This window comes from Pieris napi, chromosome 9 (assembly GCF_905475465.1).
Source record: "Pieris napi chromosome 9, ilPieNapi1.2, whole genome shotgun sequence".
Taxonomy (NCBI): domain Eukaryota; kingdom Metazoa; phylum Arthropoda; class Insecta; order Lepidoptera; family Pieridae; genus Pieris; species Pieris napi.
Genome location: NC_062242.1, coordinates 4,545,584 through 4,561,968, shown reverse-complemented (window position 1 = coordinate 4,561,968; position 16,385 = coordinate 4,545,584). Strand labels below are relative to the sequence as shown.

The following is a 16,385-nucleotide window of genomic DNA, read 5'->3' as shown; positions in this document are numbered from 1 at the left end:
GATTTCTCAAAACAAGCCTTTGACGTGTTAAAGAAAGATTTTTTTTTTTCAGAGTATTCTGTCCGATGTCTGGAACTGTTGGAACTCCGAGTCCCCACACACGTACCAATGGGCACGAGGCCAACCCTCTCGTGCAGGTGGCAGCTTGGCCCTTCTGATGTGCTTTATTCCGTTAAGTGGTACAAAGATGGCAAAGAGTTCTTTAGACACGTCCCACGAGATAGTGAGACAAGGAGAAAATTCTTTTTACCGGGCGTGGATGTTGAGGTTGGTATATTTAATGTTAACAAGGCTAGTATAGACAGTGTCAATTTCTGTTGCAGTCGCTTCGAGTCGAATTCGCTTCGAAAAAGTACTTTGTTCTTACTCTGGTATAGTTCTGTAGTTCTTACAGCATTTGATCATACAATATTGTAAATAAAAAACCTAATCAAACATGAAATATATGAAAAACAAACATCATTTATTTCGCGTAATAATATAATTTACACTGTTTTATAAAAAGTACTAATTTTGTATTTTTCTTTTAAATTGAGTTTGTGCTGTGTTGAGATGCATGGCTTTAAATGAATACACTGATGCATCTCTATTCTATTTTATGGATAAAGTTTATAGGCATTCTATTTTATGAATAAATCCTAAAGTATTTTTATCTTACCTCTGTAGGTAAGGTAATATTATGTGTCTTATTCTATCCCTTTCTGTATTCGCTAGTCAGCGACACCTTCTCTCGTTTAAAGACGATAATGTAAATTATGTCCGCGTATAGAACATCTAACTCGCTAATCAGAGTCCGCAATGAATGAGTTGGCAAACCCTTATCAGCAGAGTATGCATACAGTAAACTCGGCCCGGATATTAGCAGGTGGAGAGGCGGGCGCGTAAACACTTGCGTATGAAAACCTATTTCACCTTCCCCGCAATTAGTTTCTACCGCGATGTTCAAACTTCACTATTTGCAAAAGTCCCGCAACTTAGGTGAAAATGCTATTAAAATTCTCACTTCACAGTAGCAATAGCAGAAACTTTGAAATATTCAATGAATACTTACAGCAATTTAAAGAAACTGAAGGAATTGTAATATATAAACAAAATACGTTTATTACAATAAAAATAAAATAATGTAAGTGATAAAACCGTAGTAATGAAATTTTAATTATAACGTGTTATTATTATTAAATGTAGTGAAACTTAATTTCGCATCTCACCAGTAAAGACCATCTGTTACCGTGGCATGAAAATTAATAACGTATCTCACCACTCAAAGTAATTTCTAAAGTTTAATGACATTAGATTTTTAGCATTACAATAAGAAGTACGTTCAAAATTATTCGAAACTTTGTCGGCAATACTTTACATTATATACACATTCAAAACTATTATTACATGTTTAGTGTTTGTTTAGTGTATATTCAGTGATAGATAATCCTCTTCGTAATATAGCAAATACTGTGCCTGACAGGCACAGTATTCATCGGTGGCGAAACGGTCTAGTGCGCAGTTTCATAATATTTTAGGTTAATTTTTTTAATGCCTGAAACAGATGTATCACCATTGTGATTCGATTAAGACTAAGGGACATATTATTAAGGCGATACGTGATTATTCTATCATACTTATTAGATAAACAGCGATGTTCTACAAAATAATAAAATCAATAGTCATCTCCTTTTCTATCAATTCCGTTATTATCACAGTGGTATCGTGCGCTATTAAATATTTAAATTCCATTGATTGATCCAACCACAAAGGAGTATGAAATATGACCTCTCTGTACTGATTCGCTTGCCAATCATAGCCAAAACAAGCCTGTGAATTTGTCACAGTTTCAAGTACGCACCTCAACCTGCAATATTATCACCTCATATTTAAGCACAAGTCTAAGTCTAAGTGTGGAAACTGAGTCCACCACCAACCGTAATGTACTTACAGTGAGTTCCATTGTTATTTTGTTATCTATGTTGTGTTTTTTATTCTCTCGTATTTAAAGCCTGCTCACATAAACAATGAGAGGCCCATACTGATGGTTGGTTATAAGAAAAACATTGATTAATAGTTGTTACACAAAATCACGTCAGCGATACGTTAGATTATTAATCAAGTCTTAATTGTGCCAGGATTCAAGCCCAAATGGTGCCAATGTGACGTTGGCGCCTGCTGCATTGGAGACGGGCGGCCGTTACCGCTGCGAGGTGTCTGGCGAAAGACCCTTGTTCCCCACAGTCTCCGACCACTCAGATATGATCATAGTTGGTAAGTTGCTAAAATTTTACTTTCATTTTATACAGGACATTTACCAATTTACATTCATCGAAAGAAAAGAAACTGGTGAATTTGTTCGCTACAGAGTTTCATTTTGCACTTTATTTTTTTTTATAATGAGATGTTTTATTGTTTGTAATTTTTTTATTGTTAATTCCATCTGATAATGTAAATATTTCAAGTGCACAGGCACTAATTAAAGATTTAACTTGGGGCCTAGTACCTACCCTAGAGCTGGTGATTTTCTCCCTCATCGAATAAGTATCGCAAAAAGGCGAGGAAAGGTGGCTGCAAATTAAAATTATGCCCAGACAAAATGAAGGCAGCATCGTCTCGTTGACATTACCCTAGTTCTTATTATAAGTTACTCACCGAAATTTCATTTTTTTTAAATTAATTTTTATGCTCTGTCGACTGATAGTACACCCAGATTATTCGTACTACATCAGATATCTATAAATATGTGTAACGATTCCTCCGAGCGAAACACATTACTTGGGCCTCATTTTCTGATTATATTCATAATTTATAAATAACGGTTATACTTATACATATACATCATATACATCGCGAACGGTAACTCAGTTGGTGTAACAAACAAAAATTTGACAAAATCTATTCCTTAGTTCTAATAGTACTCCTGTTCGGCCAGGAACCCATTTTGGGAATGTATTCTCCAAAGATGCCCATTTGTCTCGGTCGTGTACTATTTGGCTTCAGTTTGGACCAGCTATTCTGTTGTTCCCGTCTTCCTATCGAGTCAGTAGTTCTACCTTTTACCTGGCCATTGACCGGTGAAACCATGTTTTCCTGTTCTAAAGCCCTATAAAGAAAATGGAAAAGACGCCCATCCTTCATATATGTTATCAGACAGGTATAGGAATTTACTACTACGATATCTTTATAATCTAAAATAAATAAATATTAGAATAAAGTAACAAGTTTTTTACCAAATGTGTTTAATTCGCTGATTAGTCACGGATGGATTTTTGTTGACGGAATGTTATTGCGATTTTATTGAAATTGTAAATTATAAATCAGATATAAAGTTTAGATTTGTAATAAATATGCTGCTATTCGGTTCTCTTATAATATAATGTAATATTATCGAATAATTTAGTAATATATCTTACTATATATATATATGTATATACTATATATTCGTTTTATTGTAATGTATTAAATTAATAATTGTTCAGGCAGTCAGGTAGTTTTCTGGGCCTCCGCTTGCAACTAACTCTATAAAGCGCAAATTCGGCCCCACATGGAGTGCTGTTCTCACCCCTGGGCTGGAGCTTCCCAGTATCAGCTCCTTCCGCTTTACCGTATACCTACAGCTGAATTTCATCATCGGACGTCACTGAAGTATTTCCAAAATAATTCGACTTAGGGTCCTTCAAAACGTATTAATTCTTAAAAGGCCAGCAGCGCGCTTGCGAGCCTTCTGGCAGTGCGAGTGCCCGTTTGCCTCCTGTAAAAAAAGGTAGTCGACCTTAAAAAGTAATTGTTACACATATACAGTTTTCAGTCACTTTCATTATTCTCAAATCTTGTACACTTCACACATCTTGTAGTTACACTGTGTATCTTTTACATTGGCACTTTTGTAATAACATTTCAAGAAAAAACATTAAGCAAAATAGTTATGTCAATATATATATTAATAATTGTATTCGAAAAGACCCTTGCAACCCATCAGTGGAACCACTAGGATATTTATCAAACGACAACCAAAAATATAAGATATTCTTATGATGATGATGGGGCGAATTATTCGATATTGGTGGTGATCAGGATCAATTTTTTTTAATAAACATAGTAAATTAAAAATAAATAGAAACAAATGAAATCTAAGCACCTAACAACGGCCTACGGCATAGTTTTGCCGAATATGAGCTACATCGGCCTTGTAGCTCGTGGAACACACTCTACCTTGCAAGTTTAGAAAATATAGATGAAATATTGGGCTATAATTAATGAACGTGAATCAAGAAAGAATTTAATTTATTATACAATAATAAAATTAGATGAATAGAGATACCAGTCTGATAACATATATATTATGTAGATTTCCCGTTAGAAAAGTTACCTAGAATGTACACGGATATAGTGCTCGTTAAATAAGTTGCTCAGTATCGAGCAGATGTTGTTTTTCAAATTTTTCCTACTACTGTACCTATACATCATGTACCTTTACCTCGAGGACTTTCAAAACAAAATCTGGCCACGTTACGTGTCGAGAAAAATATATCAAAGCATGTTCTCATTCTGTAATTTCTCATAAACTCTAACTAAACACATACAAATATAGACATATACAATTACATTACTTATGCATAGTACGTCTACTTTATTTCTTCTTGTATATAAAGTACATGTCATCTTGAAGGATCTTCTATCTCTCTGCATTTAAAATAGCATAAATAGTTATCGTATTCCCTGAAAGCTATGTCAATAATTTATATCCTTTTCAGCCCTCCCAGAATTCGGTCCGATGATTACTGGGTCCAAACTGCGGTACCACGTTGGTGACCGTGTCCAAGTAAATTGCACTTCTGGACGGTCACGGCCAGCGACACGGCTTTCTTGGTACATCAATGGAGAACCAGCACCCGCAGCCGCCGTGCTTGCACCAGAACATCACAGTCACGAGGACGGCCTGGAGACCACGAGTTTAGCACTCGACTTCAAAGTTAAACCAAAGCACTTTAGGAAAGGAGACCTCAAACTCAAAGTTAGTATTTTCATATTAAATGTCAAAATTACCGTATTTACCTTTATTACTCGTATAATTCTTATTCGAATAGATTAATGACATATTTAAATATAATAAGTGTCGATTAAAAAGTTAATTACTGAAGGAATACGTAAACACGTAGTATCAAGGTGAATCAAGGCAGAAAATAATTAATACATAGCCAATAATACATCGATACAAGTCCAACCAAAAGTAGTACCCATTCACAAGTACGACGCATGGCCAGCCATTGGCTCCCTAGACATATTTTAGAGAGAGACAACCCGACGCATAAACGCCACCCAAGCAATGTCATTCTAGTGAGCTTAAACTGTGAAAGTGGTCAGATAAATTTAAAAAATATGTAAAATAAATCATATTAAATGTCTCACGGTTTGTCCCCACCTGAAATTAATTAGTTGATTTCCAACATTTTTATATCTAGCAATAGATAGTGATGAACTCCAACATCTCATATCGAAGTTCTAATAACACCTCACTAGGGTTTAAAAAAAAGCGTATGCAATTCGTATTAATTGCCTTGGAAAGAATTACTAGTTTTTTAGAACAGCGGGCTTACGTGATGTTAAGTGATACCGCCGCCCATGGACACTCTCAATGCCAGAGGGCTCGCGAGTGCGTTGCCGGCCTTTTAAGAATTTTCTGTAAGGGTACTAGGGTAACTTAGGGTAAGTTGAGTTGGTTCGGAAACACTCCAGTTCCCACGCTTTTTCTTATTATGCGGTCTAAAACAAAATCAAAATATAGGCAGTTTTTCGTTAGCACAATAATTTTGTCTTTATTACGAGTACCTATTATATACGTAGTTATGAAAGCTACTCTTTTTAAAATAATCTGTATTTTTCTGCACAAATAAAATATTTTTATAAATATATTAGCTAGCTATAGTTTAAATTTACTAATTCTTGGAATTAATTTCGGCCTGACTCTCGTGGGTATAACCAACATAGCGCTAGAATAGACCGTTTCAGTACCACAAATATCGATTCAATATCACCTGCGTTACCCCACAAAAGAACACCATGAGACATAAAATTATGAAAATGATTAAAATAGATGAACTATGCTGTATTTTCCTTAGTAAGATCGCGTATTTTTTCACTGCAAATACTGCAGAGCTTAGCCTATTCGACAGACTTTCTACATATGGGCCCCAATGGAGTTTACAATATAAAGTGATTGCTAAGAACCCGTTCTTATAAAAGCCTATTTCCCCAACTTTAAGTTTTATTCGTTTCGTTTAGCATAATCATCTTCAAAAATATTTATATCTAGAGATCAGATCGCTAGTAAATAAGATTACACACTCAATGCCAGAGGGCTCGCGAGCGCGTTGCCGGCCTTTTAAGAATTTATATAGATATGATACATGAGGCATGATGCAAACTTTTTACTATAAAACCTATTATCCTTGTATTATTTAATATAATATTCGGTTTTAGCTTTAGATCACACTTTTAATAAGCTGAAATAATATTTTATCTCAAAAATTCAATTCATCCGTTTTCCAATAATGAAATTTGTTATCTTTTATTTATCTGAGTTTTTTGTACATATCGGACGATTTTAAATGATTTCGCTATGGGATGTTGAGCTTAATTGAAAATGTTCAGTCTTTGTGCATTCCGTAACAAAACTTTTTTATATTTCCGAGATTTCTCAATATAATGGGTTTTCTTAATGTATTGTATTATTGGGTAAGAAGCACCTGTCAGGCTTTCAAAGAATTAGGCTTTGTTGTGTTAAAAATAACGAAAAATAATATTGCTGATACAATTTACACACATAAATTTATATTATTTATAGAAAGTGTCATGTTTCGATATAATTTGATACTCGTATGACACTTTATTAAGTTGAGCATTTAATGAAAATTGTATTATTATAATAGACTAATCTATACGGTCACGCTCTCTACGAAAATAGTTGTTAATGAGAGTGTCACATAATTTAGGCCTATGCAAATCGATAACAATAAACGTCTAACGTTTTGTTAACGTTCGCTATCTCTAAAACGGTTATTTACTAACTAAATATAGTAAAAACTTGACAAAATTATCATCCCCTCATTCAAAATTGCTTTTGAAACTTGTCCCAGCTACATTATATTAGTGACTTACTACACTGGCGCAGTGACCCAAGGTGAGCGATGGCTTACGAATCTAGAGATACCTTTGGCGATCGCGCGCTACCGCTTGCCAATCGGGCACATAAACATAACATCATATTACATAAATATAATTAAGTAATAAATGGAAACAGACACGCAAAGTAATAATTTAATGAAATTGAATTTATAAACATCTTCAAAAGATTTGTTTCTAAAAAATATTATTTTCATTCAGTGTGCTTTTTGATCAAGTCAAGTTTGTTCGAAATGTATTAACTTGTAGTTTAGTTATATCACATAGTCGTAGTCTGAAGTTAGTACTGTTAGTACTTCATAGAACTTAAGACATCAACTCCAGACATTTTCCACTACTGTGGTAATTTTAGTTTAAAAACTATTTATTATATTGTGTAGTAGGTATTCCGTAGAAGCGTAATATTCGAAAATATAATTTTATATTTTCACAATATAACTAATAAACACATATATAATCTTACTTTCTTTAAATAAAATAGAAACAATATGTTACTTATTTGTACTTTTGTAATAATTAAAAATATAACGGCAGAAACAACAACAACAATATCATATCTATCTTTGTTACAGTGTCTAGCGACGATAGCTACAGTCTACTGGAGGAGCAACGAGGAAAGTGTTCAAGGGGAGAGGATGAAGGGCTATGCAAGGTCTCGGGAACTCGCTGAAAATTCTAGAGCTGATCGCGTCCAAGCTGCTGGCTGTGCAAACCCATCTGCGCTTATAACCAAATTATTACTGTTTTTCCTCATTATTACCAATAAAATAGAAATGTTTATACCTTTTCAATTATTTTAATTTTTGCATGCAGTTAAATATACAAATGTGTAACGTGTAAAAACTCTCTAATCTTCCTTCTGACAATCGAAATGTTCTATTATTCGGTAATTGCTGGTATTAGTTTGTATTATTTTCATCCAAAAGTCAGTTGTATACTATGTTTGTACGTAAATAACCCTGGATACCCGTAGCCACTCGTTTAAACATACTTTTTAATCAATGTTCTCTAATCGTACAAATTTGTTTTCTGGTTATATAAAATGAAAAGAAATTTCATTTCAGTGGTTAATAACCACGAGAGCTTAATAACATATCATGAGGAAAATTTTGAACGTAATATTATTCTCTTTTCTTAGTAAATTGTTTAATAATTCTTCTTCAAGTATTTTTCCAGCAATGCTCAAAAAAAACGTTATATAATTATAACATATATAACATTGTACTGTAATGCCAAAAAAAAGAAAGTTATTCAATAATATTATCTAAAGAAAAATTGTAGCTAAGAAGCTTTGTATTTATTTTCAGATTATTCGCTTTTTGTTATAAGCTAAACGATTTCTTAGGATCGTTAACAAGTGCAGTTGAAAACAAAGAACACAGTATATTAGTGGAAACAACAGTTTTATAACTAGTCACTTAATCAAAGCTTACGGATAATTAAATTAGAATAAAAGATTTCTTAATATACAGGGACAATAGAATAGACGTTGGTTATGAATGTCCTAGTACTCGCGAAACTTTAATTTTGGATAGGTATATACACAGTAGAGAGCAGTGTTGGCCTAGTGGCTTCAGCGTGCGACTCTCATACCTGAGGTCGTAGATTCGATCCCTGGCTGTGTACCAATAGACTTTCTTTCTATGTGCGCACTTAACATTTGCTCGAACGGTGAAAAACATCGTGAGGAAACCGACATGTCTTAGACCCAAAAAGTCGACGGCATGTGTCAGGCACAGGAGACTGATTCCCTTCTTGCCGATTAGATTGACAAGTGATCATGAAACAGATACAGAAATCTGAGGCCCAGACCTAGCAAGGTTGTAGCGCCACTGATTTATTTATTTTTTATATGCGAAATTGTGGGCGTAACATAATACAATTTATTTCTCGTTTACGAAATCCTACGAAAGTTTATAAATTTCCTAGAAAATGTATAAACTTGCGGATTTTATTATCTGCCGGTGTCATATACAAAGGTGATACGGTGAAATTATCGCTAGCTACGCGGAAATTCTGTGTTTCGAGTCTGCAATATCCGGTTGCTTTCATATTTTAGTCCAAATTACGCGATACCAACCTTAACTTAACAGCGACCAATTTAAGGTCCTTAGTATACCGCTAAGGCTTGCCAAAGACAGGGGGAGTAATTAATTAATTACTATCATATACATTATACATTCTTAATTGCATTCAAAAAAATTCAAAAATCTTTATTCAATTGCATTAAATTACTAAAAGCCTTCATATTTCCTATTAATTTTAAATATATTATTTGTTTACATTAAATTATAAATACCATCAAACTATAGTTGTACGTTACGTTACTTGAAACTAATTCATAAAAACCAAATATACAAATTTAACTAAGGTATGGATAAATTTTTGTTCGTCACAGCATAAACACATTAAGATTTAGTACAAATTTCATCTGTTTGCGGTTATTACCTATGTTACGCTATGGACTGTTAATAACGCCATACAATATAAAAGTTATTAATATATATTAATGATTAATTTAGTTTTTATGAATAAGAGAAGATTGTATCGTCATCGTGGTTTTTATATTAAACATTGACCATTGCAGACTCGACAGTTTCAACCAAAAGAAAACAATCTTTAATAATTTTAATATTTTGCTATTAAATCGCTATAAATGTTTAAATCTGTGAAATTTCATGTTGATTCTGATTTCATGTCCATATATTTCCGCTTCATAGCTATTATTTAAGGATTGTAAATAATGTAAAGTTTTAAAATCATTTAAACGTGTTTAAAATAGAATAGCGATTATTTATGATATTATAACTACTTAGTAAACGAAAGAAAATTTAAAATTATAAATTTTAATAACATTAATTTATCATCTTGATATGAAAATGAAAATTATCTATGTACGAGGTCTATTATTGTTCAATTAAACTGTTGCTTATTGTTGTACATTTCGTAGTATAAGTATAAATATGTAAATAATGAGTTAAGTAGTTCGAAGTAAATATGAATATACAGAATTTATTGTTATTATTTGAATCCCTAAACCCCGTTTCGTACAGTTTGTTTCGAAAATTAGTGGTTACCTGTAAAGTATTCCGGGAGATTTGAAAATTGTTAATTTTATAGATTTTTACACGTCATATTTCTGTTCCGCTCTACAGGAAAAATTGCGCATAAAAGCAATTTTTAGCATAAGTCTAGTTTCATTAACACTAAACTATTTTCTAGAATGAATAATAAAGTCATTTGTTAGATTTTCATTAAAATTCAGAAAGACCACATCAAAGTCTATGCAATTACGAATTTTTTAAAACTCCCGGAAAACTTTCCATGTAATACTACTAATGAATATTATTCACTATAGAAAAACAATGAACAATATTAATTAAACTAGTATCTCCATATTTTTTTATTTTTTCATAGTAGGCACAGGGGGCAAACAGGCAGGAGGCTCATCTGATGTTAAGTGATATAGCCGCCCGTGGACACTCCCAATGCCTCGCGAGTGAGTTGCTGGCCTTTTAGGAATTGGTACGCTCTTTTCTTGAACGACCCTAAGTCGAATTGGTTCGGAAATACTTCAGTGGGCGCTCATTCCACTGAATGGTGGTGCGTGACAAACACTGCCTTAAAAAACGCTCAGTTGTGTAAAGACGGATGTCGAGGTGATACCGGTGGAATTTCGTATTCTGCCTTGACGTCTGATGATGAAACTCCTTTGCAGGTTATTAATCCGAACAACTCCTCTGAACATTTTCCAAAAATCATATAGTCTTTTACACAGTACAGATTTTGTATATAAAGTATATTTTATTTTACGTTGGGAGGTAAAATTTTTGAATTCTTTTTAAAATATATCACGGCAAGTTTAAAATATACAAAGGTTGGACGCATTTATAATTGCTTTTGCCGACGCTCTCTAATAACCTTATATAAATCATACATAATACAGGCGCCAACAAAGGTCAACGGAGCTCAAAGTTCGTTAGATAGACCTTGAAAATTAATTTCACCCTATTATATGTACAGCCGTAAAGTTGGTTCACAAATTTTTTCATGCATTTACCAAAATTTTGTTTAAGCTACGGTTTCCTAGAAAAGCGGTGCCGTTAACTAACGACCGTCATTTTACGGTTGTTAATAACGGGCGTCTGTACGGTGGCCAAGCTGCGGTTTCCTAGAAAGTAGTGCGACCGTATTCAATCGTAGTCACTCAGTACTCACTCGAGCGTTAGGTCGTGCACTGGTGAAAAATGGACGATTTGGACATAGCAACATAAGGAGTAGTTTTAGTTTAGTTTGTTTATCAGAATGCCAAATCTTTAAATGACTGCTTTACGACTGATTTGAGCGCGACCGCCGCTGCGAAAACCGCTGTGAGAGTTCGAAAAGTGAGTCACAGAATCGCAAGGCTGAGCTGGTCTGTACTCTTTGGATTTGATATTGTGTACAATAGCTTCATGATTTTAACAAAATCAATTAATTGTCCATCATTTTCGCTCTTCCAAGTCATTGTATTAATTAAATATGCGCACCGCTACACGCGAAAAACGTAGAACCTGTTTATCACCGCTATGACGGCCGACATGCAAATGAAAGCACCGCTATTTGACGTTACGGTGACACTCAACGTTCTCTAGAAAGCCTACTCGGATGTTATTATAGACAACGTATGGGTGACGTCACCCAACGTTACAGTACGGCCGTCAGATAACGGCACCGCTTTTCTAGGAAACCGTAGCTTTACCCAGGAATTGAACCAAGACTTCTGGTTGAACTCGTGACTTTTACAAAGAAACCTTAATATACTATTATTTACCGCCTCTTTATATAATAACAACTAACTAACACATTATGAATAGGTGAACAAATAACAATACTCCTGAATTGTTACAACGAAATCATATAGGGTTGTAGCTCGTATTTCTACACTTTACTTTGAACAGTTTTAGTCATCTGCGTTCAGCAGGAATTTGAACTGACATCGTGATTTTTTAGTCATTTTCTTATTTACGGGTTCCATACGATGTTTTCCTTCATCGAATAAATTTTATAGGACAAGAAAAATGGACAGTGAAGAATCCATTTTTAGTCAATAATAATTAACATGGTCAAATTAGCAATATTATTTTTTCTTCCACTTATAAGCGCAATTTTTAAGTGAATACATACGTAATACACGAGGGCGGCAACAAAAGGTTAATCACGGTTCCTAAGAAAGCCAGCAGTCGTTGGTCTGCAATTGTATCAGGATGACTCATCAATGTCCCCTTGCATGTTTTTAACATCCCCTTGATAAGGGAACAAATTTAAATGGGAAATGTGGAAATGGCTCACGCTATTGTCCAATACCCCAGGGGGAGATATCGAGGGCTCTTTATCAGCAAATAGTATATTTTACATGTGAAACTTCCTCGGGTGCCATAAATATTCCTGTTTGAATCACGGAAATCAATGTTTGATTTGTTGATTAGGGTTTGGTAGATATCAATTTATATATCGATAAGACGGTGTACATGGTAAAGTATTACGTAGAAGCACGTATTAAGGTTAATCTAGAAACCTATAAAATTGATTTTTATATATCGTCTTATGAATAAGTAACTACATTATGGCATCGTTAGTATTAAAGAAAAAACTCACTTTACAATAATAATAATATTACTAGAAAGAGTCGCACGCGTAAAGGTGGGAACTGACCAAAGTTAAATGTGTAATGTAGCATTCGCATCGAGCGTGTAACGCATCGAGCATGTTAAGGTGGGAACTGACCAAAGTTACGAGGTGTAATGTAGCATTCGCATCGAGCATGTCACGCTGTGTTCTAAAATCGGCGTAACATGCTCGTCAAAACTCTGTGCTCCACTTTCGCCGCCAGTGTTCACGAGATGTGATAGTGATAATGTTGATATTTTTCATTCTATTTAATTATTGTTTCATCCAAATTAAGAAGAAGAAAAAATGTTACTGGACATCAAGTTTATTTAAAAACACAGGCGTATGAGGTGGTTTGTTATTGATTGCAATATTAAAAACCAAATGATTACTGGACAGTATAAAAACTTTGTACGCAGGTCTCGATTTTGAAGAACTGTTGAATTTAATTGGACAAAAATTACTTAAAAAAGACACAATTTATAGAAAATCATAATCATGATCACTCGCGACGTGCGACGCGTAATTACTGAACCGCGTAACAGTCAAAGGATTCGCCAAAAAACCGACAGCCGGGTGGAGCACTCAAAGCGAGCAACGAGCGGCTCGTTGCTCGCTGGTTTCCCCGTAACACGACGTACTGACTGCACGAATGCTCGCTGTGTAACATTACATTACATGTTACATTACACCTCGTAACGTTGGTCAGTTCCCACCTTTACGCTGTGTATTAAAATCGGCGTAACATGCTCGTCAAACGTCTGTGCTCCGCTTTCGCCGCCAGTGTTCACGAGATGGCCGACAGCGAGGACGCGTTGGTATCTTTGATTCTACTTAATTATTGTTTCATCCAAATTAAGAAGAAGAAAAAACGTTACTGGAGATCAAACTTATTTAAAAACAGAGGCGTATGTGGTGGTTTGTCATTGATAGCAACTTTGAAAAACCAAATGATTACTGGACAGTATAAAAACTTTGTACGCATGTCTCCGATCGATTTTGAAGAACTGTTGAATTTATTTGCTGTGGATGAGCTGGGTTCCACAACACTTCCTCTTTTCTTCCATTTTATAGAAAAATACAGAGATTTTTCTTTATTCCACTCCAAGTTTGATTGATTGATTGATTGACGTGTGATTACTCGCAACGCGCGTGCGTTCGGGACGACTTTTGACAAAGAGCGTACTGACCGAACCGCGTAACACTCAAAGGATTCGCCAAAAAACCGACAGCCGGGTGGAGCACTCGAAACCAGCGAGCATCGAGCGGCTCGTTGCTCGCTGGTTTCCCCGTAAAGGTCGATTTATATATAACGAACATAGAGCTAGAGCTAGAACAAGAGCATTCTTTCGTAATCTTTTAGTGTAAACGAAAGCTAGAGGTATCGATTTACATCAAACGAACATAGAGCAAGAGCTAGAACAAGAGCATTCTTTCGTAATCTTTTAGTGTAAACAAAAGCTAGATCGAATGTTCTTTGCTCATTCGTGTCAATTCTGTGGTTAGTATTGGTAGTGCTTCGTTATGTCTGACTCTGACAGCGATATCATTATTGCAAGTGCTGCATTTATTATTTTGTCGCGAAAACTCAAAAATAAAAGAAGGAAGAGACGTTGGTGGGTTACAAATTTAATGCATCGAAGGACACTGGATAATGTAGGTGAAAAAATGACGGATATGCGAAAACAAGAAGAAAGTGGACAATTCCAAAACTTTTGTAGAATGGCGCCGGAGGATTTTGATCATTTACTATCTCTGACCATCGAAAAAATTCGAAAATCAAGTACGAATTTTAGAGACTCGATTCCTGCATATGACAAACTAGCAGTGACTTTGCGATTTTTGGCAACTGGAGATCCCTATGGAAGCCTGATGTATTTTACTAAACTGTCTAAATCGACAATATGTAATGCTATATCTGAAGTATGTGCAATAAATAAACAACAATAAACAACAAACAAAAAAAAAACATTAAAAAACATTTTTCTTGAGACCAATCCATAATTTAATCGATAAGATACGTAAACAATCGCTAGAACACAAGAACGCTTTGAAAAGACCGCTCAGTGGCGCGAGCACGTCCGAACATGATAGAACGCTCTAAGCAACTGTTCGCGCGCTCTTGCGCCGTTTACATCAAGCGAACGAGCATTCTTAGAATATTCTATAGAATCTTTGCGAACGCACTAAGAACAACGAAAGAATGCTCTACGCCTGTTTACACTAGAAGAATTTGATGTAGTGGGGATAGAATGAGCATTCGCTCGTTTGATGTAAATCGACCTTAACACGACGTACTGACTGCACGAATGCTCGCTGTGTAACATTACATTACATGTTACATTACACCTCGTAACGTTGGTCAGTTCCCACCTTAAGACTAATAGCTGTCTGTGGCGACAGAGATAGTATGTTTAAATCACAGGTAAAATATAATGAATGAAAATTCTCTTTTACGAGCGAAATTTATACTTGAAAAAACAGGTTTAGTTTCAAAAAAAATGTGTCAGGTAGAGAAAGCAGATCACCACATTGTTTATAAAAAAAATATTAAAGAAATCCAGAGGCCACTGCGACATATCAATCATAAAATATTTTTCCAATTTCTATTACGAGCGCTCAATCAATATATTGATAAATAATGTTATGAAACTAATTGATCTATAATTATATCCATCGTTATCACAACTACTGGTTACATATGAAGTTGAAATAATTAATAATAATTATACAGATACATGAATCGACTGATAGCTAATATTCATTAGCCTAGAAATATAAAATTCCATACTTAGAACGTACAATAAAAACCTCAAAGCTTAGGCCTAAATATTTATCTATGACTGAAAAATTTTTGGAAGAGTTATCTTGCAATGTATTCCTAAAATGTTTATAAATGCTTCAACGCAAGTCAAAGTGTAAAACGTTCCATACAATAGTATGAGCAGAACCACATATGGTTCGCTGTTTGGGACGTTTGTGTTATTTGCTCAACTGTCGAGACCCAAAGCTTTTGCTTTTAAATTCTCACAACGGACCTTTCTAAAGCATTTACGCTTTACTCTTGTTCTCATTGACTAAAATGTTCTGTTCTGTATATATATGATAATTATTGTAAGCAATAAATCAGGATTATATCGCAGCTCCTTTAGAACAACGTAATCCAGGTACAATTACATGCCAGAGGTCATGCGTTTCAGCTCCAAATTTGACCATATGTCAAGTACAGCCCTGCGATTCTGTAACTCACTTTTCGAACTCACACAGCGGTTTTCGCATCGGCGGTCGCTCTCAAATCAGTCGTGAAGCAGTCATTTTCGCAGGGCAGAACGATGAACACTTTTATTTGCTTGGTTTGGTGATATGAGTGAATTAAGAAACAGACGATGAGTTCATAAATATATTATATTACTAAACTTGTAAATTAAAAAAGTTTTGAGGGTTTAGGTCACCGTATCCGCAAAGATTTAATTTGAACATAATTCGATTTGTTTCTCGTTTGCCCCGGAATCCCCTCTGACTGCGCATAATATGCTGTAAAGGAAAATAATTTTCTACACTGTGGCAAATTA

General features: G+C 34.7%; 1 protein-coding gene across 1 annotated transcript in view; it reads left to right on the top strand.

Annotated features, from left to right (window-relative positions):
* Positions 1-8,789, top strand: part of LOC125052693 — a 63,050-nt gene extending 54,261 nt beyond the window's left edge. The window contains exons 3-6 of the mRNA XM_047653675.1: positions 53-267; positions 2,118-2,253; positions 4,737-4,996; positions 7,737-8,789. Of these exons, the coding sequence (XP_047509631.1) occupies positions 53-267; positions 2,118-2,253; positions 4,737-4,996; positions 7,737-7,964 (839 nt within the window). The 3' untranslated portion in view covers positions 7,965-8,789. The remainder of the gene's footprint in view (positions 1-52; positions 268-2,117; positions 2,254-4,736; positions 4,997-7,736) is intronic.
* Positions 8,790-16,385: the final 7,596 nt, after the last annotated feature.